The sequence below is a fragment of the Cebidichthys violaceus genome, unplaced genomic scaffold (assembly GCF_023349555.1).
Source record: "Cebidichthys violaceus isolate CVI_PGR_0920_01 unplaced genomic scaffold, fCebVio1.0.p SCAF_4, whole genome shotgun sequence".
In the NCBI taxonomy this organism is placed as follows: domain Eukaryota; kingdom Metazoa; phylum Chordata; class Actinopteri; order Perciformes; family Stichaeidae; genus Cebidichthys; species Cebidichthys violaceus.
In genome coordinates this window covers 2,271,941-2,295,994 of record NW_027176594.1, presented here as the reverse complement: position 1 = coordinate 2,295,994, position 24,054 = coordinate 2,271,941, and the positions used below count along the sequence as shown (strand labels likewise).

At 42.2% G+C, this 24,054-nt stretch overlaps 2 protein-coding genes across 3 annotated transcripts; both read left to right on the top strand.

The window, feature by feature from the left end:
- The first annotated feature begins 1,641 nt into the window (after window positions 1-1,641).
- LOC137885445 (carbohydrate sulfotransferase 12-like) lies at window positions 1,642-8,948 on the top strand. 2 transcript variants are annotated; one of them, XM_068727728.1, is made up of 6 exons: window positions 1,642-1,820; window positions 4,358-5,002; window positions 5,239-5,381; window positions 7,232-7,360; window positions 7,491-7,683; window positions 8,308-8,948. In XM_068727728.1, the coding sequence occupies exons 2-6, from the start codon at window positions 4,469-4,471 to the stop codon at window positions 8,578-8,580; spliced, it is 1,272 nt and encodes a 423-aa protein (XP_068583829.1). In that variant the 5' UTR covers window positions 1,642-1,820; window positions 4,358-4,468; the 3' UTR covers window positions 8,581-8,948. The 2 variants fall into 2 exon arrangements, with proteins under 2 accessions (XP_068583829.1, XP_068583830.1); XM_068727729.1 differs by lacking the exon at window positions 1,642-1,820 and adding an exon at window positions 2,643-2,956.
- An 803-nt stretch (window positions 8,949-9,751) lies between these two features.
- ern2 (endoplasmic reticulum to nucleus signaling 2) lies at window positions 9,752-23,477 on the top strand. Its single transcript, XM_068727329.1, has 24 exons — window positions 9,752-10,082; window positions 10,792-10,909; window positions 11,001-11,034; window positions 11,373-11,445; window positions 11,553-11,625; window positions 11,739-11,861; window positions 12,414-12,515; window positions 13,280-13,339; window positions 13,450-13,666; window positions 14,233-14,311; window positions 14,402-14,552; window positions 15,931-16,073; window positions 16,305-16,493; window positions 17,762-17,903; window positions 18,152-18,250; window positions 18,352-18,442; window positions 19,037-19,226; window positions 20,213-20,309; window positions 20,482-20,681; window positions 21,059-21,206; window positions 21,417-21,544; window positions 21,834-21,957; window positions 22,051-22,118; window positions 22,209-23,477. The coding sequence occupies exons 1-24, from the start codon at window positions 9,993-9,995 to the stop codon at window positions 22,389-22,391; spliced, it is 2,922 nt and encodes a 973-aa protein (XP_068583430.1). The 5' UTR covers window positions 9,752-9,992; the 3' UTR covers window positions 22,392-23,477.
- The last annotated feature ends 577 nt before the right edge of the window (window positions 23,478-24,054 follow it).

Genomic DNA, 24,054 nt, shown 5'->3' with positions numbered 1-24,054 from the left:
TGTGACTTCACCTCAAACCTACAACAGGCCTCTTTATTTGGATTAAGAGATGTTATAAATCTGTTTTTGGCCCGGATGCTTAACTTAAGTAAAAGTACAAATACTGTGGGTGAAAAAATACTCCATTACAACGAAAAGTCCTGAATTCAAAATGTTACTTGAGTGGCAGTATTATCAGCATAATGAAGTATAGCAAAAGTAAAAGTATTCAATATGGAGAATGGCTTGTGTTATACTATTATATTACTCTGTTTTCGCCACGAACAAATACATGTCGGAGCATTTTATTAATATCTGCTAATGTGAGATACTTTGTGTACTACTGTACTACATCATATAAGCATATTATATGTTTTTTATATGAAACTATAAGCGTTGAATAATTGTAGTACAATTAGCAATATTTCCCTCAGAAATGTATTGGAATAGAAGTATAACGAATGGAAATACTCAAGTAAGGTATGTCATAATTATATTTAATTACAGTTGGTGGGACTGAGCTGGCAGTGATTTATTCAAATATTGATCCACATGGTCCTGAGTGAGGAGGGTCGAACAAACTGTATCTGATAAACCTGTTCTGACACCGTCGATGTCTTCACTGGAACGTCACTCCTTTTTTAAAAGAGCCGCCTGGTCCTTTTCATGTGGAGGCAGCAGCCGCCATTTTCCCAACACAGATGTTATAAATACTCATTAGGAGACAGCTCTGCATTTAAACATGGATGATACTGTATTTAGATTTAAAGAAGACAGCATATACACTGAGGTAGCAGAAAAATAGAAACACCTGCAAGCAATGCAATTCACTACAACAGGCCTGCAATAAATATCTCCTTAATTAATAAAACTACTTTGGTTGTTGGTTCTTTGACTCAACTTTATTCAGGCTGTACTTTATGGTGTTGTGTTGGTCTGTACTAAATTGAAAAGTGTTATCAATATGTTGTGCACCTCATTTTCCTCATGTATGGAGAAGTCCAAGAGCAAAATAAACAAAACACCTTAATGTGTGGTAGAGCTGTATGCAAGGCGCTCTATTATTCATTATTTTGTTGGCCCTGTATATAAAATAATATTTATGTGTAATAAAAAAATTGGTTGCTAAATTATTGTTACTAATTATTAAATAGAAATGTTGGGTACAAGACCTCAGGGCTAAATGGAACCCATTTCTGCCAAGAAAAGAAAAACATTTTTGGAAAAGGAAAATACTGATGTAGCATATCATAATTTACTCATAACAACTCAAGGTCCTGTATTGATTTAGTATAATCCTGATTTACTCTCTCATCATTTTGATTTACTATTTTATAGGCCTAATGTTGACTATTATATGACTAAATATCTAATAATTTTGACTTACCATGATTATTTCTATTTGTATTAACTTTCCATCTATTTTATCTTTTTTTGCCCCAGGCGTAGGCGGGTTTATGGTTTCACAGCTTAAATCCGGTCGGCATGGCTGGTGGTGTGGGCAGTAAAACCGGAGTGTGTGTGCGTGCGCGCGTGCGTGAGTGTGTGCGTGTATATGTGTGTGTGTGTGTGTGTGTGTGTGTGTGTATGTAGAAGAGCGGATAGCTGTTTTCACCCGAATATCGCGAGACGTCGCTTGATTATGTGGCGAGCGTAGACCGCCACAGTCCCGTCGTGCCCACCCGGTCTCATCACCGGGCTGACGGACGGACAGAGAGAGAGAGAGAGAGAGAGAGAGAGAGAGAGAGAGAGAGAGAGAGAGAGAGAGAGAGAGAGAGAGAGAGCTGGTCGGACAGGCGACAAAGGGCTGACCGACCGGCACCATGGAGCTCATCTGCCGGGTAAGAAACAAACCAGGGTTCCGGTCATTTGTTTGTGTTTTTTTTCTCAGACAGACAGATTCATGTTCAGACTGGCTTAATTGTCGCCGTGATGCTCCCGGTATGTGAGGGGCATAAAGGGAACAGAACCGGCTTTCTTGCACCTCAAAGGGAGCACGATGAGGCTGCTCGTGGGGGAGACAGAGCAGCGGAGAGACTGGAGGAAAACATGTCCAGTCGTCCTATCTGCTGCGGCTGCACGCGGAGAAAAAAAAAAGTGTCCGTTTGCATGAGAGGGGTCAGTGTCAGCACCGGCCGGTGAAAGGGCACATTGTAACCCGTGTACTGTATACATGAAGGCGGTTTTCAGACCGAGGATTGAGAGGAGGTGATGGCGAGTAGAAACAAATATGAACTGAAATAAAACAGCCTGAACCTCCATTCATAAAGAGAGAGATTTTATGTTTTAATACAAAGTAAAAAAATAAGCAACCTTATGCTAAAACTTAAAGTGCACACGTGTCACCGAGCTTCACAGACACTTTCAAAGTTCTCATAGGAATTTTTAATGTTTTTGCCCCCCCCCTTCTTTTGCGCGAGTTTGAGCCCACGCACGTGTTTGTGTGCGTGTGTGTGTGTGTGTGTGTCTAAGTACAGCGCGTGCCAAGACACGAGAGCAGTGTGTGGATGTTGATTTCCTTAAAATAGGCCCCTCCAGTCAACGTGGAGTTTAGATTTGAAACCGAGTGGAAAGACACACCACAGCAAAAAAACTATAATTTACTCAAAATATGAGCCGTAGGACTCTCTGTTGTGCTCCTCCGCCGTCTGGATTTGTGTTTCTCTGGCTTTGTAGGAGCGTCATTTTTCCACTGTTTTCCTCCAGCAGCAGATGTTTTTATGGGACAGACAATAAGCTCTCTGGACTGAAGCGGCCTCCACCCCCACGGCCCCGTTTGTTCACGTCTCTGTGACAGCTGAGCGCCCCGGGAGGAGCCGGAGGTTCCCACGGCCCCTGGCCAAAACCATTTATAGCACTTACATTAAAAAATGTCCCGTGCAAGACTTGGGACTTTAGAATGGAAATAGAATTATGGATAATGTCAATCGCAAATCGGATTATTAATTTCTTATTTGTTTGGCTACATCAGGAAGAGGTATTGAGATCTTTTGCTTGAGTAATGTTAGTGTAAAAACATTTTTTTTAAGTTATATTCGCTATTTCAATGTCAACATTATCTAGTAGGCCTTGATATTATAAAGTTAAAGTGCTTTACATGAGTTGAGTCTTTTAAGATACTCTATTTTGATTGTTAATTGTACTTTAAATATGTAAAACTAAATAATTGAATACATTTTGCTTTAGACGTGAAGAATAATGGAACAATAAGTTAATACGATCGTATGATGGAATTCTGCAGAAAGTCTGTGTATGACAGCCCACGTATTGAGCTGTTGCCCACACCTACATGGTTACAGTAAACCTCAATACTTACAATTCATTTTGCATTTCCATTGTGAGTGAATTTAGCCCCTTTCACATAATATATGAGGGCTGTGTTTCACTCAATATCAGCCAACCTTTATCGTTGATTATGCTTGTTTGTTTCTGGTTTGTAAAAATGTCACCACAGGCTCTGCCGTACTCTTGTTAGCGTTCCGCACCGCCTCTTTCAAATTATAAGCCTCAGATGATTCGATGCCTGAACGGTTGTTTTGTGAAATTCACCCGACTGTGTTCGACATGTTCGGGGCAGTCACCTGGAGAGAGCGTATTTGCAGGATATGATGTTGGTATTTTATTTCAGTTTAGTGCAGTATTTGTTCCATTTTGATCGTTAACCGAACCACTGAACCAAAGTTAATGAAGGATGCTTCTTGGTGTTGCCTTGGTAACCAGGCAGCTGATACAATGTTGCATTGTGCATCATGTTCTGTGTGTACACACACAGAATATGGAACGGTGGGATTCTAGAACATAAAGACTGTTGGTTCTATGTTCTAATAGGACATTCTTTATAAAGAACTTTTAACTGTAAATATTTTTTTTATTTATTGTTCATACATTATGTACCATTGCTTTATAGATCAGTTACATATCTCTGATGAGAACAGGTTTGGCAGTGTTTATCCTCACACACTATGCCTATTTTAAAGGGTTTGTATAATTCCTTTGTTACTTTATAAGGAACTACATCTTTTAGCTGTTCCACAAAGCAGAACTAAAACATTTGGCCATGCTGCTTTCAGCCATTACTCTCCAAAAGGGGTTGAGAGGAAAAATATTGATATTCTTAAATGTTAACTCAGACTAGTAGAAGTAGAAAGTAGCATAGTACCAATGCAGTACTTGAGTAGATGTACTTAGCTATGTTCCATCATTGTCAGTGAACCCCCAGTATTTTGTGAGATAGAGCTTCTGAAGAATTGATCTGGTATCACACAGCTTCTGTCTATAATATCTAGTTCTTGTATTTTATAATCAGTGTGTAGTTGCCTCCATGATTTCAACCATAAAAAGGAACAGGAGTCTGAGTTACTGTTCCTGTTTCTTTCAGTTGCATCTGGCAAGCAGGAAGTGTGTCCTTCCGCGATAGATGGCCACCATGGAGCTGAGATAACCTTTTCCTCTTTTCCCCACCAATCACGGCTCTGGATCGGATAAAACCATGGGAACATGGCGTGGTCTACGAGTGGCGTTCATCCTGGGCTCTTTGTTTATGATCCTGCTGATCATCGTCTACTGGGCCGACGTCGGAGGCTTCAACCTCTACCCGCTGCAGGAGCCCAAGCACAAGTCGCCTCACCCTCGGACGACTGCCGGGCCCTCACACTCTACGCACAGCAGCAGAGGCCAGACCAGTTCTTCCTCCGCCGTCCCCACTACTGCTCCGAGTACAACGCTGGTGCTTGAGGAGACAGGGGGAGCGGCGGAGGCGCACGCAGAGGAGCAGGGGAAGGAAAAACAAGTACAGAGGAAGGCGGAAACAAGGGAGGATGAGGAGGAGAAGGAGAGAAGTCGTAATGCTGAGGACGATAGGGAACAGAAGGCGAGGAAGCAGAGGGTGGTGGATGTGTGTTCAGGAAAGGACGCTGTTGAATTCCCCGGGAGGATGAGGGCGTTTGAGCAGATCCCAAACAGGGAGCTGGATCACCTGATAGTGGATGACACTCACCAGATTATCTACTGCTACGTCCCCAAGGTACAGCTGCCTTTTGTGTGTGTGTGTGTGTGTGTGTGTGTATCTGTATTTGTATGAACATAAGGGTGGTGGGTTAGTTCACTTTGTGTGAGCAAGAAAGACAAAAAACATCTTACAATCACAGTTCATTTCTCTAGCATTTGGCAACATTCACAAACATGTTCGTGTGCCCGCTTGTCTTTTGTGAACAGCTTGTCTTTCCTTTTTCTTTCCCTCCATCGTTGTTCTCCGTTCAGGTGGCGTGCACCAACTGGAAGCGAGTGATGGTGGTCCTGTCTCAGTCTCTGATCTCGCCCTCCTCAGGAAAACCTTACACTGACCCAGAGGCTGTACCTCCTGACCTCGTACACAACTCCTCTCTCCACCTCACCTTTGCCAAGTATGACGCATACACTCACACATACACACACACACACACACACACACACACACACACACAAAGATATGTACATACTCACAAAGAGCATGTACATATCACTAGAAGAATTGATGAGAGGTGCTTTTATGTTACCCATTGAATTCATGTTTTATACTTATTGACACTGCCTGGGTGTAGCCAGGAATACGATATCATATGATATATATATATATATATATATATATGATATAATTTATCAGCTCATTTACACAAGTACAACAGCACGTGTCCCTCACTCCCTGAGCCGTACATCCTGCCTGATCGGTAGTGCACATGTGCGATCTAGTACACACTTGTGGTTAAACACTGTCACAAAGCACACTGCTTTTTCCCTGATAATGCTACATTGTGGACGACGGATCTGTGTTGAAATCGGCAGGAGAAGAGCTAGTTTGGGTTAGCTGTTAGCAGCCCGTGGGGCAGCAAAGTCCTGTTCGGCTAAACAACGCAGCTAACAGCTAACATTAGCTGAGGTTGCATTGAGTTACATTATGATGCGTTCAAGGTCTATTCATTAAAATTAATATTGGGCGTTATCATGCGCTATCACAATGTTACGTTATAATGATATCATTATCTTGTAAAATTTAGTTTTTGGTGAAAAACTGGAATAAATACAATTGTTTGAAGAAGATTTTAACAGCATTATAAAATAGATATTATAGAGGGATTTATGAACACTAGCTCTAAGTAAGAAACAAAAAATATTCATTTCCTAAGCATTATGGAAGAAAACTTAAGAATGACACCACAAACATTTATCTTTTTTAATTAACTGGCAGCAGACTGGGAAGATGCGCTGCATCTCTCAGCTTTCATCAGCATTCAAGCAAAAGATGAGGAGTGCTGCTGAAATACACAGCTGATGAACATCAGTAATCAAGAGGCATCAAGTGACAAATCTCAAAGTACAGTCAAAATTCTGTGTAGCATAAAATATATTCCTTTTTAAATGAGAAGAGCACTTTATGTTGTATTTCGTATATTCGAGCTATATCTCACAAGGAACATGTCTTCACAACAAAATATTGATAGTTTTTACAGGAAAAAGCACTGAATTTAAAAAGAAAAAGAAGACATGTAGCCTACACAAACCAAATCCCTCTGCTGAGAAACCAAGCCCCCACTATAATTCAGTAAAAAATCAGTTCAACATGGAAAACAGAGAGACTAAGAAATGTATCTAAACAAGACTGGAATGCAAAACAAACACACACACACACACACACACTCATAACGACCACAAAGGAAAATCTACCAATAAATCAGAGTGTCTATCCAGAACTCAAGAAACTTAAGCAGACTCAGTTTGTAGGTCGCTGTGCGATTTTTCTCTTTAGTAATTCTGTCTCCACTCGTTTTCAAAGAGACGTTAATTAATGAAAAATTACAAGGCGTTCCTTTTGTAGACAGCTCTCCGAAAACCCTTAATTATTCAGTTATACCGTTTGAGGAACTACTCGTGAGCTGAAGGAGTTATTTACTGAGTTGACTCTTGGAAGAGGAGAGTGGAAAACATGGGCGGGGGGGGGGGGTTGATGCTGCAGCACAGACAGACCTTTCTCTGCCTCTCAGGAGCTGTCTGGGTTTGGATATATATCTGAACACGTGTTTTTTCTATCTGCACTGATATACAAGACACCTTTTTTCCTCTTAAGGACTGATCAGGCTTTGTTTTCAAGTCACTTAGTGGCCAAATGTTTTTAGTATTGCATGGGGACTAAACAGCTAACACTCAAAAAGCGTTACAATCAGGACAAAACTAAAGATCTGCTCTCGTGGTGTTGTGTGCTGTTTGTGTCTCTTGCCAGGTTTTGGCGCCATTATGGTTCTCTGTCCCGCCACCTGATGGCACTCAAGCTCCAGCACTACACCAAGTTTCTGTTTGTACGAGACCCTTTTGTGCGTCTTATCTCGGCCTTCAGGAACAAGTTTGGAAGGTGTGTGTCATAATGTTTAGACAGAGCGGGTGTGTAAGTGTTTGAGTTGAGGGTGAGGAATGGGCTTCACTTTTGATTCAACTGCAGTCCTATCATTGTTGAATAGTGTGTGTTTGTGTTTGTTTATAAGGCCCAACGAGGACTTCTACAAGCAGTTTGGCTCTGTCATGCTGCGTCGTTATGCTAACGTGTCAGGCGGTTTGCCAGAGACAGCGGCGGAGGCGTTTGCAGCAGGAATCAAGCCGTCATTTCAGCAGTTCATCACATACCTGCTGGATGCAGAGACCGAGAGGGAGAGTATCTTCAACGAACACTGGCGGCAGGTACTTGTCTCACACAGCAGTGAAAGGCTCCACTTGATACAGTTTGACATTATTTCTGAGATGATTGGATTGCGTGAGGTTACTCTGCATGCTTACCCCTCGTGTTGTTCATATTCAACTTCTACATCATTTTTTTAAAGGCAGGGTTAATAATCTTTAAAAACATTTTATATATTTTTGTTGAAATTCCCATTACATTCTGACAGAAATGAAAGAATCACATCACTCTGGTATCTGTGGCCGTTGCAGGATTGTAATAATCCGGTCCAATCATTCAATTTGGCATTAATTAAATGATTGTTTTGTTTGAAAGTTGACCTGAAGGTGCCGACTTGGCGACTTTCTTGCTAGGTTTGGCAACTATTGGAGCAAGTCCTCCTAACTACCTTCATTGGAAAAGAGTTGGCAACAGTGGGCTGGGTTTTTCTGTTGGATTGTTTTTTAATTTTAATTGCTAGTTTCTCAAGATTACCAACCCTAGCTTTAAAAGACCATACCAGTATAACATGGGCTTCTTGCCCTTACCTATCGTCTTTGCCATTCGCACTTTGTGTCAGGTATCACAAACAGACGCACAAACGGACGCAGTTCTAAAATTGTACGGCTGCTTTTCGTGTGTTTCAGGTGTACCGTCTGTGCCATCCATGCCAGGTGAAGTATGATTTCATTGGGCGACTAGAAACCCTGGAAACAGACGCGGAGCACCTGCTGAAGCTTCTGGAGGTGGATCAGCTGCTACGCTTCCCTTCAGGGGCTCGAAACCGCACCGCAGCCAGCTGGGAAAGAGACTGGTTTGCACAGATTCCCATAACAATGAGGAGAGAACTGTACAAGCTGTATGAACCAGACTTTGAGATGTTTGGCTATCCCAAACCTGACAGCACGCTCCACCAGTAGGCCACGCCGAGCCAAAGGCCTGGGCGCTGCACTGTGTGTAGAGCCCACACCTCAACTACCTGCGCCGAGCCAGCAAATGCCTTTGAAGACCAGTCTATGATGCCGTTTGTTTCATTTGCTTTTGTGCGTACCTCAAATGACAGAAGTGCCTGCCAGTATTATTGCATTTTCGGCATCATTTCATATCTGAAGCACACCTGCTTACAAGCTGCGTTATCCCAGTCTGTTTTCCCCATGTAAAGGCACTTTGAATAGTATTTTGTGAATAGTATTTCGGTAAGTCATTGGGAAAGGACTGAGGCTAACTGTTGACTGACATCTCTGTGAAGGGAAATGTGTTGCAGAGAAATAAAGTGTTTTTGTATATGTGACTTTGTTTTTACTGTGTATGTGGAAGAAATATTTAAGTGGCAATACCACAATGTAAAAATAGTTAATCATAAGTAAGGCCTGTTTAATAGTCCAGTGAGTACCACGCAACAGTTGTATATCTAATGTCTTCTGTAACAGTGCAGGACCTTTATCAACTGTAGGCTTTGAGAAGATTCATTTATAACAAAAAATCAAGAGACTTCTTAATTTTAAGTAAAGGTTAAATCCACTGTTGGCATATAGTTTGAAAGATGTGGGTGTTTACCAGGCATTGAGGGTCTAATGAAAAGATGCTACTGCGACATTCAGGGTATAAGGATCCAGCTCTCTGACAAATGTAATAAAAGGAAAAAGTACAAAATTCGCCTCTAAATTGTAGTGGCGTATGAGTATCCATACAAGGAAGAAAAGATTGCACTCAGAAATATAGAAGTGTAAAGTGTAATTCCATAAAATGGAAATACTACAGGCAAAGAACAAGTACCTCAAATTTGTACTTAAGCACAGTATTTGAGTAAACGTACTTAGCTGCAATCCACCAGTGCTGTAGGGAGTGTATAGACAGAGTGAACGACAAACAATCACGCCCTCCACTACTTTCTATTGCACAAAAAGTCGCTGTTGTTGCGTTCACAACTGTCCAGCTGTCTGTTTCCACGTGTTCCAGCCTTTTCCACAGCCCCTCCCCCTTCTGTTCCAAACCTCTCCTCCTATTGGCCGAGCCTCCTGGCACTCGCAAAGTGGGGGTTGGACCCCGCCCTCCTCGTTGCTTGACAGTTCTGCCCCTACGTCACCGGTTCCGTCCCAACACGGAAATAAAATATGTCAATCGGCTACGTTGCTGTTATTATGGATTTAAAGCGGCACTGCTACGCTTAGCTTTCACCGTGTTTGGGGACTACGCGCGCGGCTTTTTTTGCGATGTTAAACGGCCGGTGCGGACTAACTTTGTGACAGATGCACGCTCGCGCTGGAAATGGAGAGAGAGTTCGACCTCTGTTGTTAGTTCAATAGCTTCAGAGCTCCGTTTGTTCAGAGCCATGAAACAAAGAGTGTTGGGGGTCATGGGGGCTCTGGGACGCCTGCTGCTGTCTCTCCTCCTGCTGTCCTGGGAAGGCAAGCTGTTTCAGGTATAACGTTTGTAGCGTTAAACTGTGTGTGGGTCTTCCTGTTGTTGTTGTTGTTGTTGTTGTTGTTGTTGTTGTTGTTGTTAATACTGATTGGGTCTTGCTATTTATGCGCAGCACGGACCGCAACTGGCATCCCACTGCGCTTCTGTGTCTATTTCAGGCTCGAGTAAAGTTGTCGTGATATGATGATAGGACGTTGAGTGCAAGTTGCTTGAAGAAAGTTAATACTGCCTCTGTGTGTGTGTGTGTGTGTGTGTGTGTGTGTGTGTGTGTGTGTGTGTGTGTGTGTGTGTTTGCGTGTTTGCGCGCGTGTGTGCATGCGTCTTTGTGCTCGTCTTCTTGACTTAAGAGTTTGCAATGGTGTGCTCGTACCACTCAGTGTTGTTCAGTTGTGCGTTGCCAGATGCCACCCGTTGGTGGGTAAATATGGGAGTGGTGAACACACACAAGTTCTCAGTATAAGTATTGGGAGGAGGAGGAGGAGGGGGGGGATAAGGATAAGGATATCCTGCTAAATGAAGAACACAGTAGAATTATGAGAGCAGAGCTGGACTGTCGACCCACTGACACATCCACACGTCCACAGACGTCCACACACAAACTGTAGTCCAGCTATGCTGAAATCTCAGATACATGACACCACACCTGGCTTAAAGTGTCTCTCTCTCTCTCTCTCTCTCTCTCTCTCTCTTCCTGGCGGGCCCATCAGGTTGGAGGGGTCAGATCTGTCACCCTCCCAGAATCCCTCCTGTTCGTCTCCACAATGGACGGTAGTCTGCATGCTGTCTCCAAACAGTCAGGAGACATCAAGTGGAGCCTCAGAGAAGGTTCAATGCACATAGACGTCAATACTGTTTCATTCATTTCTAATTCTATTCTGATATATTTCTCATCAAATCTTTCTTTGATTTCTTTCAGACCCCATTATTCAAGTACCTGTCTACCTCACAGAGTGAGTAACACACAAATACATGCAAGTACTCATACAAATATAGGACTGAGTGTGTTTTTTGTGATTAGCAAAGTATTGAATGCTGTCATGTAACAACAGTAGGCGGATTTGTAGTCTTGTGTACTTATTCTTGAATTAGATAATTCCTTGTTTAAATCTAAATTTTACATTATTGTATTCATACTTGTACAGCTGCAGCTTTTTAGACAAAATGTTTTGACTCAAACAAAGGTATTTGAAAGGTACTGGATAAAGTATTGGTGCTGAAAGAGGTAAAATTAATTTAGATATATTTCAAATAATCACTGGACTGCTGTATGAATGTTCTTTTTTTGTAGGCCGGGTTTTCTTCCAGACCCCAATGATGGCAGTTTGTATGTGCTGGGCGGCAAACACAAGGAAGGCCTGATGGTAAACAATGCAGTGTGTGTGTGCGTGTGTGTATGTGTTTGTGTGTGTGTCAATTTTCACCGTATGACACCCCCCCCCCCCCCCCCATTGTTTGGATGTACCCACAGAAACTGCCCTTCACCATCCCAGAGCTGGTTCAGTCGGCTCCCTGCAGGAGCTCTGACGGTATCCTCTACACAGGTGAGACGTTGTGTGTTTGTGAGAGACATGTACATATTTGACATACTTCAATGCTGTTTGTTAATATTTGTCTGTGTGTGTGTGTGTGTGTGTGTGTTTTTGTGCACATGAAGGTAAAAAGCAGGATGTGTGGTTTGTGGTGGATCCTGAGACGGGGGAGAAGCAAACCAGTTTAACCACCTCCTCCTCCGAGTCCATCTGTCCAAACACTCCTCTGCTCTACATTGGACGCACTGGTATGTCATGCTCACTAACACGCACACAGTTAAACCATGTATTCATGTCCACATAGAGAAGAACGATGCAGGCACGCAGATATTAAAGGAGAATACATTGACAAAGTAATAGACCAGTGGCATGGGTCTTCACAATAGTAAACACAGGAGGCCTACTCAGTTCACAACAACACAGTGCTTTGGAAGCTGTTTATCCTCCTTTTTTTGAGTGTGTCTTCCAAATATAAGAACAAAGTTAGTTTGGTCCAGTGCTACAGACGTCAGGACACAATAAAGTCCACAGTAAAACAATGAAAAAAACAGTAGCATAACTTCCACAATAAGACCACAACATACTCCTAATAAAACACACTTTGTGTGGTCGTCTATTTGTCCCACCCCTCCTCCACTGTGGGTAAAAAGTAACGGTGACAAGCGCAGCGTTGTACCCAAAGTTAAACATTTTTCAACTTTCAGTGACCAGAGTGCAGCGCTCGGTGCAGAATAGACGTCTTTCACTCTGTTGATGAACAGTATTGTCACGCTTCCTGTATTCCCGTTTATTCTCCACAGAATACATGGTCACCATGTTTGACACCAAGACACAGGAGCTGCGGTGGAACGCTACGTACAATGATTACTCTGCTCCACCTTACGATGACAAACAGGACTACAGTACGCCTCACTCACACACACACACACACACACACACACACACACACACACACACACACACACACACACACACACACACACACACACACATCCCTGCACACACATTCAGTTCTGGAGGCTTACTTGGCTTTGTTACTTCAATTGTCAATATGAGCTGATAACACAGAACCTGCTTTGTAATAAGCAAACTTACCCAAACATGTATTTGGGTACCGGTATGTCTAGAAGAGGTTTGAGGAGGATTACGGTATGAAGTCTCTTCACGTCATTAAATCCAATATTTCAGTCAATACTAAGTATTGTTTTATTCTTTAAAGTCAAGCATCTACTTGACTTTAAAGATTTTCCATACAGGATTCAGAGCAGAGAATGAAGTCGCTCTCCCTCTGTTTGAGTTGTAATCCGAGCTTCTCTGTTCTTTGTCTGCTGGCCGTCCGTGGCTTTTAGTGCATGGGAGCGTGCCCCACTAGGTATCTCATGGCCGCCACTCTGCACTGAGCTCACACGGCGGTTACAGCTGATAACGGCGTCCCAACCAACGGCGTCGTGGAGACAGAGTAGCACCCGACCTCCGGTTTCCCCCCCCCCCTCAGGGTTAACATAGTTTGCTTTGTCAGCACTGTTGCCTTCGTTTGCACTGTTGCACACAACCAGACTTTGTTCATTTGAAACCTGCAATAACGTGTGAAGTCTCTTGAAGCAACTCAAAGATATGACATTCCAGCTTGTCCTGAACTGACCTGTACTGCCTGTTGCACTTCCAGAGATGGCCCATCTTGTGTCGAGTGGCGATGGTCTCGTTGTGACCGTTGACAGAGAGACAGGTAGGGGGAGGTGTGTGGTTTTTACTGTGGTGAATATTCATGCTTCTCTACTTCCACCTCTTCTTCCTCGTAAGACTTGTGAGTGTTGTGCTGTTTTTTTTGTCTTCCAGGTGACGTCTTGTGGAGTCAGAACTATGGGTCGCCCGTCGTAGGGGTCTACCTGTACTCTGGCGACTCACTGAGACACGCCCCTCACCTGTCGCTGGCCATGGAAACGCTACGCTTCCTCACCTTCTCCTCCGCCAACGAACAGGAGGACGCACACTCCACGTTGAAGTGGAGCTATCAGTTTGTGAAGGAGCAAGCCAGCGCACAAGCACAACTCGTGTAAGAGAAGTTATGAATACATGCATTCAAAAAAGAGCTTATTAGCTGATTTATCAGAGCGGTAACTAGAAGGCTCTCGGCCAACACTTGCTCCGACAACTTTACTTTAAATTGAAGTTAAGTTAAATAAGGCGTCTTGACATACAAATTTAACGGACAAGAGACCAAGAACTGCTGACTCTGTTGTTTTCTCTATTCAGGCTGTATTAGATATCACACTCACTCATCCACTTACTGCAGACTAAAAACTGCTGTGTTAAAAACTTTGTTAAACTGTTGGCCGGAACTAAGTTTCAGGTGTGTGGTAATATGTTTTAAATGACAAGGCCAGACAATAAGAAACTAGAAAGTACTTCCTGTGGCAATAGTATAATAAATAAACTAGTCCGTTTCATCATCTTTTCAATTCATTATTAATGTGGCAATCCCAAGATCCAATCAGTTATTTCTTCATATCGGTTCATTCCATTTGATTCAAAATCATTTTATACATTTTAGAGGTATCCCACTAAATAATAAATCAATAATTGGCTGAGAGAATAACCTGACTTTGTTTTCTCATTAAGACCCACTCTCTATGTAGGAAAATTGGACTCCCACCTCTACGCCTCCACTTCCCTCGTCCACCATGGAGTCTCCTTAGTGGTGAGTTTAGATATTTAAATCTCTTTGTGTGTGTTGGACACACCTGACCTGATACATGTGACCGGTTTGTGCTCCTTGTTGCTGTGACAGCCTCGGGGACTGACCTTGGCTCGAATCGAGGGTCCAGTGACGACCGGAGTGACGGTCAGTGAGCGAGGGGAGTGTGAGATCACTCCGTTCACTGATGTGCGCTATCCAGCAGGAAGCACATACAGCCGGAAAAACCACTGGCTGCTAATAGGTAATCACACACACACACACACACACACACACACACACACACACACACACACACACACACACACACGTCATCCAATAGCAATGACAACTTTTTGACAGCTGGGTGGCTGTTCTAACTAAACAATTCTATGTAATACTACGTCTCCTGGTTCCTTTCAGCCATAACAAACTATGAATATGTGTATTCTGTGAAACGTGTTTCCAAACCACAGAGTCATTATCATGGTTCTGTATTTACTTGTAAAATATTTTCTTGTAAAACATATACATTTATAATATATATAATAACAAAAAGCTTAATTTGTTGTTGTTGTTTTTTTAGAAAATCTGTGTTTACTAATGCCAAAGGGCAGTGGACTGACGATATATGGACTAAACCTAAACATTTTTAAGATGATAAAAACTGAATAAGTTACAGAGTTATGTTGTATATAATTATTGTAAAAAGATATGAAATATATGTGCTCAGTTCTGGTCTTTTAACTTTGACTGTTGAAACTGGACGGTGATTTAATCCAGAGACAGAAAAGCGGATCAGTCTGATGTTTTGTCTAAAATATATAGAAAACTAGGTATTGATTTTGTAAATATGGATGATACACAAAGCACAAAAAACATACATGAATTAAGGAATGAGGACTTTAAGCAAAAAGCAAATAAGAAACCAAAAGGCAAACAAATAAATGAGGTAGTGGGATGATCGGTAAAACAGGGCAAATGTACCTAATTCAAAATAAAATATTGCACACAGTACATACAATAATATACATACAATATAATAAGAAGAAGATGCCTCATTGGCTCAATAAACACACTGTCCTCTGTTTTAAGATGTACTGACAAAGAGGCCAGCAGTTGGATAGTTTTCCTAAAGCCCATATCATGTTTTTTTACTTGTTGCCAACAAGCTCCTCTTTAGGAGGTAGGAATCATCTTCAGGTATCATCAGGGAGATGTCCAGGGTTTTGAGGTGGTTGTTGCTACTTCCTTCCAGAATGTCTGAATATAGGGGACAAGACCAGAAAACATGAGCATGACAAGCCTGGTTTATCCACATTCCCTCCAGCAGCATAGCTGAGTGTCAGCTTGTTTAGACTTCTGTTTGGGAGAGATAAAAAAAAAGAAGCAAATTAAGTTTTCATTGCATTCAGCAACATATCTTCAGTTAATTCAAGTCTTGAGATGAAACAAGCGAACATCACAATCATTTTAAGTGTTCTCCCTTTGTGTTCAGCATGAAAGCAGTAACTCTGGCTAAAGAAGAAAGGTTCCCTCTAAAGTGAAATATCTCTCTTTGATTTATTGAGGAGAGAAAGGAAAGTGACCACAAACGCAGACACTCAGGCGGCTTTGAAGGCTTCATCTCTGAATGTTTTTAGGTCATCACGAGCTCCCTCCAGTGGCTCACACCACCATGCTGAGGGATTTCCCAGTCGGCCTGCAGCGTTCTGGTGAGGCGGTCATCCCCCCTCGACCTTCCGCCTCCTCTGCCTCGCCTGCCTCCTACTACCATCAGCGCAACGTGAGTCACCGCTCCAAACCACCGCTGTGTCTACAGCTGAGATCCCAGCAATGATATCAGACAGTAACCCTCTTCCTTCATGTTGTTACTGTCTATCACAGCAGTCGGAGACCGAAGAAATTATGGGATAAACTACTAAATGGTCCTTTATCATCAAACTGCTTACTCATTGGAAACCCATTATTATATTTCCATTGTTTCTAATCCCGCTTGTCTTATTGTGTCCTTCAGTTCCAGGCGGTTGCTGGTAGCCACAGCGACGCTAATGCTGACAGAGGAGGGGTTGATGGGGGGTCGACAGGACAGGGCCAGAAGCCGGCCGCTGTGCTGCCCGTCTATATGACTCAGGACCGTCTGACTCTGGCTGTTCTGACGCTGCTGCTGGGAGGATGGCTGGCCTTCGCGCTCACGTACCCCGTTGTGAGTTTGTGTCTGTCTGGTGTTAAGACGCCTGTGTTTTAAACGTTTAAAAAAAGTGTCTCTGATGTCCTCAGGAGACACGTCAAAAAACTGCCCTAGAATTATTTATAGATAATGTTTCCCACTTTCACTGAGACAAATCTTTTTAAACCAACTTCAGTCCTGATCATAACTACCAAAATAACCTTTTTCAGGATTTTTTTAAAAATTTTTTTTATTGTATACTAAAATAAGGATCTGTACAGGCTACGCAGTTAATTATAGGAGCTGAGGCTGAAATTCCAAAATTAAAAACAAAACACACGCCCTTGCAAAATGTATGCCATGTGCATTCACACAGCCAAATTAAAAAGCTAGAAATGTCCCTAGTGACGCTTGTGTGTTTAAGATGCAGTTTTATTCTCAAAGATATGAACAAAAGGTGGCAAACTGCACCGATATCAAGCAGTAGTGACGGTACAAGCAGGACAATGGAGGTATCCGGTGGAGTTTTGTTCATCTCGTGCACGCTTACAAGGATGCACATGCATGCGTGTGCACAAATGAGTGATAAATAGACAGTCCTGCAAATGGTTTAACACTATTCCACTGATCAGGTTGAGAGTATGTGGTGGAAACACGACAAAATGTGCAGCAATGCACTAGAAAAGCAGGGAAGAAGAAGAAGAACGATGGCTATTAAACATTGATGTAAACAAGGAAATGCATTCAACACATTTGTTAGGCTTGAAGGATTCAGAGAATGTGTTTTAGTGTCAATGAATGTTGTTTGTCTAAAAGACAGAAAGGCAACCTCGTTTTGTCTGTTGAGGAACCATCATAAACTGGTTTTCTCACTGTAATAATACGACAAAGCTCTATGTGATGTCTCTTGTGTTATATACTTGACTTATTATTAACAGAAATAAGGGGAGAAAAATGAAAACCTGAAATGAAAAATACATTCCACAATACATGTTATGTTTAAACCAAATCTTGTGCACGGATGCACTATTCTTAGACTATGAAACTCTGTCTTCATATAAGACGCTGAATGCTATCATGTCAATATTTGTAAATTCATGCTTTAATTAGCTTATGTCTTCTGTCTTCTGTCTGTTCTTTCTCTCAACCTTTGGGCTGAATGTTATTTGCTGGGTTTTTATTGACAGTGCTGCAAATCTTACAAATCTCTCTCTCAAAGGAGAGCTCCCGTTCAACGCGGATCTCTCAAACTGCTCTCTTCTAACAGCGTTTACTGTGCTCTGTATCGGTGCGTGTTTCTGCAGCGTGCAGCTCATCAGCTGAAAGCTCAACAGCAGCTGGAGGAGGCTTTTGAGTCTCGTCTCCAGCGCATGCAGACAAACATGCAGACGGTGACCTCGGTCTCTTCAGACGCAACCCTTTCCACTGACACAAACCTCTCCAGTGGTAAGTACCTTATAAGAAAAGTTCCCCTATTATGCTTTATTCCCTGTATTTAGTGACCTGTGGGTCCAGTTCAATGGTGAACATTCTCCTTTGCATTGCAAATGAAGGATTTTTAAAATGAATAGTGTTGAAGCAGCAGGTTTTCTCAAAGCCTAGAAATCTTGAATATATTATTCACACCGTGGTTAAATTGGGTAGAGAAAAAAAAGACTCAATCATACTGCTAATCTTCACTTTTCTGTATCCAGATACTCCGCCTGCTGACCCTCCACCCAGTCCTCACACTCAAAGCAGCGGCTCCTCAGATGTCGATAAAAATGTCGCCGCCGGACACAAACCCACAGCAGGTAACGTTTTAACGTCAAAATTGTTTTATATCCTTATGTCCCTCACCACTAAGATGGAATTAATATCTTGCTGCTTCATTCTTCCTTCCTGCGTCTTTCAGAAGGAAACAGCGATGAGGTGCAGGTGGGTAAAATCTCCTTCACGCCGTCTGAGGTGCTCGGACACGGCACAGCGGGAACGTTTGTCTTCAGGTACAGTATTTACGTTTTAACACAGCGCAGGTAGTGCAGAACAGGTGGAAGAAACTTTTCTATGAGTATTAGTAATTCTAATAATCCCTGCTTGAATCAGCATACTTCCCGCAAAGAGTATGTTAAATAGTCTTTGTGTAATATACAGCATATATATATCTATATATATATATATATAGATATATATATAGATATATATAGATATATATCTATATATAGATATATATAAAGGTGATGAAATGGTCCCTGTGATCTCAAACAAAGTGTGGCTTTAGCAATAGGCCTTTGACTTGTCACAGCAGGAAAAGCACATGTGTTACAAATAGCATTAATGATGACTCATGCACTATTCACTTGTCCTGTTAAGTCGTGACAGTGTGACAGTGAGTCAGCATGCACAACACCAGGACCCTGAAGCAGCTAAATGGATTTCATGTTTGTTCCTTGTTTGACATGTCAACATGTCTCCATTGTGAAAATCAAACTCAATATTTATGGTGCGGTATACTCTGGAAAATGGTACTAACAAAACATATACACAGATTACAGTGCTGTGCATAATGTGTCGTGGCCCTCTGTTTTGGGGGACTTTAGGGGTAATTTCGATGGACGGCACGTAGCGGTGAAGCGAATACTGCCGAAGTGTTTCGAGGTAGCAGAGCGCGAGGTGCAGCTCCTCCGAGAGTCGGACACCCACCCGAACGTCATCCGGTACTTCTGCACAGAGAGAGACCGCCTCTTCACGTACATCGCCATCGAGCTATGCGCTGCCACCCTGCAACAGGTCAGCACCGTAGCGTCAGTTGACTTCCTGTTATTGTTATCAAGGAGTTTGTCATGAGCGTCATTGAATGTCATTTTAAAACGACACCTGTTAAAGGCTCTGAGCAGCCACACAGGTGTTTTCAGTTAATCTGGTAAATAAGACCTCTCCTCAGGACTGTGTGGGCGTGACTAGACTGTAAGTGATTGACATCTTCCTGAGTCTCCTGTTAGCTTCGTTGCCTTTTTATTCTCTTTCGGATCCACAACAGCGGTTTCAAATTTTTCTGTGTTAAACATTAAGTAAAAAGAAACACTGATAACATACAAACACAAAATAATAAAGTAATATCCATTACCTTGAACAATTCATCAAACAAAACATCATAGCAGGTGGTGTTATCCCTCTTGTGTGCCCCCCCCCTTATTAGTTTCAGTGGGTTTTTTTATAGATATTTTTTCTGATTTGTTTAACATAAGTAATGAGTTCCACTGAATGGAGGCTCTTTAAATGAGTTTTTCAATTGATTTGTTTTTGGCAAGGAAGTAGAAGATGGCCCATGGGGACTTTTCTAGATGATTATGTGTTAGACCTGTCTGTACAAGTTGTTCTGCGAAGAAGTCTGGTTTACCGCCATGATTGCATTGCTGGCAAATATTAGAAACCATGACAGACTGCGGTGCATCCTTGCCACAGTTTGAAAGAGCAGTGAAGAGCCAGTCTTGGGGCTCTATTTAGTGTGAGCAAGTTGTTTTTTTTAATATCTTCTTTTTGCAGCACAGGACCACGCAATCATACAAGAACCTGTTAGATGGGAACCAATTACACCTTTATCATTCTTATTGATCGATGGAGATTTGGGACGTCAATCCCCATCAAAGCTTCGCTCCACCTTCAACATGATTAGAAGTCTAATCAGTCAGAGTAACTAAAAGCAGCTGTGTGGGTGTTCACAGGTTTTAATAACACAATACCACGTGTTTGTTGTGTGTCTCTGTTCTCTGCAGTACGTGGAGGATCCCTCTTGCTTTCCTGAGCTGAGTCCTATAACTCTGCTGGGACAGACCATGTGTGGCCTCTCACACCTCCACTCACTCAACATAGGTCTGAGATTCACACACATATAGACTATACATGTACACATATTCACACCATATTTTATCTTTGTTTGTTTCTAAATTATTTCCCCCAGAAACCAGTGCTGCTCAACTAAAATGTTTTTCTCTATTTCCCGTCTTCCTCTTTCTTCTTCGCTCTCCATCGTCTCTCGCTTTAGTCCATCGTGACCTGAAGCCTAGAAACATCCTCCTCTCTGGTCCCAGTGCGCTGGGTCGGGTCCGAGCTCTCATCTCTGACTTTGGACTCTGTAAGAAGATCCCAGACGGTTGTTGCAGCTTCTCTTTGCGGTCAGGAATACCAGGAACGGAAGGGTGGATAGCTCCTGAAGTACTGCGGGATACTCCGGGCAACAAACCGGTAACATGCCCACATGTGTTACATATGTAATATATCATTCTTTGAACACTCTAAAAGGGTCACAGAAAAAATTCAGAAGTAGCTTGAGGGTCTGTGATCCAGATTTAAAGTCACAGCATTTGAAGTTGTGATGCCAATTTGAATGAGACATACTTTGGTATTTTATTTCCAAGAGCATAGACAAAATGCCATTTAAAAATTGTTTTATTTTCTATAAAAAAATATATTTTTTCTGTCCTAAAAATACATATAAAAACCAAAACTGACTGGTCCCCAAGATTGAGGAACTCTGAGGTAGAGACGAGTATTTTGTTTGTACTTTTACGGACAAATTGTGTTTGTTTTCTGATCCGGTGTTGCTCCTCTTCTCTGCACAGACGGCAGCGGTGGACGTCTTCTCGGCAGGCTGTGTGTTCTACTTCGTGGTCAGCAGGGGGCAGCACCCCTTTGGGGATTCATTAAGACGGCAGGTCAACATCCTGTCAGGAGAATATTCCCTCTCGCATTTTATGGAGGATATACACGGTGAGAGCGGTCTTTGTGCATTACGTCTTCACTGGCTTCAGTTCATGGTTTGCTCCACAATTAAAGCTAGTTCAGTAAATTCCAGCCTTGCACCACCCTTTTCAAATCACACCTCAACAATCCAACTTCTTTCCAAATATCCTCAGTGCTCAGGGATTTTCTTGCGAACAAATTCATGAAACCCTGAAAACTGTCTGTCCCTCAAATCAGATGACGTCATAGCACAGGATCTGATTGAGCGAATGATCAGTGCCGAGGCCGAGTCGCGGCCCTCCACCGCCTGTGTGCTCAAACATCCGTTCTTCTGGAGCCCCGAGAAGCAGCTGCTCTTTTTCCAGGTGTGTTAAATCGGTTGGCCATGGAGACACAAATCAAGCTGTGCCAGCTGCCTCTCTTGATTAGTAACATGTATTTGATATGGACAAGTTAAAGTAGCATTAACATTCACTGTGTTTAGTGCTCATTTACAACACCTGTCCACAGGAGGCTTTTTTTAAAGACTACTTGTCATTACTTTCTGGTTTAAAAATTCCTATTTGATGTATATGTTTTTTTGATTTTCTGATAAACAAAGAGCAAAAAATGTGCAAACGGGGTCTGAGTGTGTTTGTGTGCGTTGGTACGTAGGACGTGAGTGACCGAATAGAGAAGGAACCGGCAGACAGTCCGATCGTGGTCAAACTGGAGACTGCAGGGAGAGCAGTGGTTCGAACCAACTGGAGGATGCATATCTCTGTGCCGCTGCAGACAGGTACTCGCATCGCATGGCATTACTGCGCTGTTTGCACCTGTGCAGGATGACAAAGCCATCAAGTGGTCTGTAATCTCCCTGTGTACGTTGCAGACTTGAGGCGGTTCAGGACATATAAAGGGAACTCGGTCAGAGATCTGCTGAGAGCCATGAGGAATAAGGTCAGTATCCATAGTATATATTACTGGAACTCTTCTATTTATTTGACACAAGTAGTCACACTTTGACACGTGTATGTTGACGTGTTACAGAAGCATCACTACCACGAGTTGCCACCGGAGGTGCAGGAGACTCTCGGCGAGCTGCCCGAAGGCTTCGTCGGCTACTTCACCTCACGCTTTCCACGCTTACTGATGCACACACACGCTGCTCTGCACATCTGCTCCCACGAGAGACTGTTTCACCCCTACTATCTACCCCCCAATGCCAAATAGCAATAACACGACCCTGCACATTATACTCTGTACACACACTGATGTACAGAAAGTGCCCCTTTTATTGCTTTTGTAAAGCCCGCACAGTTTTTTGGTACAGTGCTGTGAAAAAGTTTTTATATGGCTTGAGTTGTTTTATAGATTCCTTTTTATTTTTCTGCAGCTGTTGATCAGGAAACGGTTTTAAGATTAAATTAGAAAGTACACTCCTCCACTAAAGCTGCGTACTTTATTTATATTAATAATAAACAATGTTTTTAAACTACATCTTAACTTGTAACTCCTTCAGAATTTTTGTATCAAATGCATTTCGGTTTGGTTCACACGAGCATACTGTGGAAGGTGATGTTCACCTATTAATAGTTCTGGAGTCCAGATTAAACAGCACCACAAACCATATGCGAGGTGCACAAACTTTGTCACAGCACTGTAGGTAACGCAGACACTGGACTACAGGTTTTTATAAAAGACAACGCTTGTGTTGCTGTTACAAGGCTTCACGTCGTAGAAGAAATCTCTGCTATCCTTTGCACCAGTTAAACAGTTATGTTGCTGCTGTGCTTCTCCGAGCTCCTCTGTAGGAAGTGCCAAAGACTCCACAATATTTGCTCTGCTGTTTGTTTTTATGTATTTGATATGCGTGTCCGAATGTAGCTACACTGACTGAAGAATGTACTGAACCTCCTTTCTCACTAAAAGCAGTACATGAAGCGCAATAGTCGAATATCATTGGCTCTGTTAAAACGTGGGCGAGTTCTGGGAAAATCAGATTGATCATGAGTGTGTGCAGGCGATAATGCAACAATGGCAACTACTTCATTTGCCAATTTCATTTACATTTATAGATATTTTCAACAGAAATGCAATGTGTTTCACCACTCCTGACTGTTGGCGTTGTTTGAGCTATGTGAAGTGTCTCCCTGTAACTACTGGATGAAGGTTTTTTCCACTGGTCTGCAGTAGAATGAATGATGAAACTTTTGTACTTTTTTGTGAATGAGTGAATTGAACTGATGCTTTGGGTGTGCCAGAGAATTAATAAATCAAGTGTTGTTAGTTTGTAAATTAAAAAAAACTGGAAGAGAAGTTTTTTTTGGTCTTTACTCGTTTCTTGAAAGAAGAGAAGAAAGCGACAAACATTTTATTGACTTTATTGTTGGACAAAAAGGCGCTTCATTGTAGAGAAAAAGAATAATAATTAAAGCTGCAAGCAGCGATGACTTGCATTATGTTGCTCTATATCAAGTGTAAACCATATCATGTACATGTCATGTAATTTGGATGCCATTTCCTACAAAAATGCAGATTTCCTTTTGCCATTAGTTGGCGCTTTTGACTATGAATTAAAATGAGCTTGTTGTTATACTCAGGCCATGACTGTTATCAAGCATGGCAAGTTTTGAACAGATTTGAGTAAGTCCAGTGGAGTTACATCAGCTTGTTGTTTAATGGGGACTCATGTACATTTGCTGCCACGCCACGGCTACACCATTCCATCAAACGTAAAGCTTTTGATAACTTGTAATCACAAAGGACTTTAGAATGTACTCACCAAATTTGAAGTGGATCTGAGAAATTACCTAGGACGAGTTCATTAAAGTATTGCAGCAAAAAATGTGATACATGTGCCTACCAAATTTCTTTAATGTAGGTGAAACGTAGC

What these genes read in the sequence shown, in the direction of transcription:
- LOC137885445 (XM_068727728.1), top strand. Translation starts at nt 4,469, where the DNA reads ATGGGAACATGGCGTGGTCTACGAGTGGCGTTCATCCTGGGCTCTTTG. An exon ending in TCTACTGCTACGTCCCCAAG is followed by an intron (nt 5,003 to 5,238) that starts GTACAGCTGCCT and finishes TTCTCCGTTCAG; the next exon opens with GTGGCGTGCACCAACTGGAA. An exon ending in TTCAGGAACAAGTTTGGAAG is followed by an intron (nt 7,361 to 7,490) that starts GTGTGTGTCATA and finishes TTTGTTTATAAG; the next exon opens with GCCCAACGAGGACTTCTACA.
- ern2 (XM_068727329.1), top strand. Translation starts at nt 9,993, where the DNA reads ATGAAACAAAGAGTGTTGGGGGTCATGGGGGCTCTGGGACGCCTGCTG. An exon ending in GCTCTACATTGGACGCACTG is followed by an intron (nt 11,862 to 12,413) that starts GTATGTCATGCT and finishes TATTCTCCACAG; the next exon opens with AATACATGGTCACCATGTTT. An exon ending in CCTCCACTCACTCAACATAG is followed by an intron (nt 20,310 to 20,481) that starts GTCTGAGATTCA and finishes CTCTCGCTTTAG; the next exon opens with TCCATCGTGACCTGAAGCCT.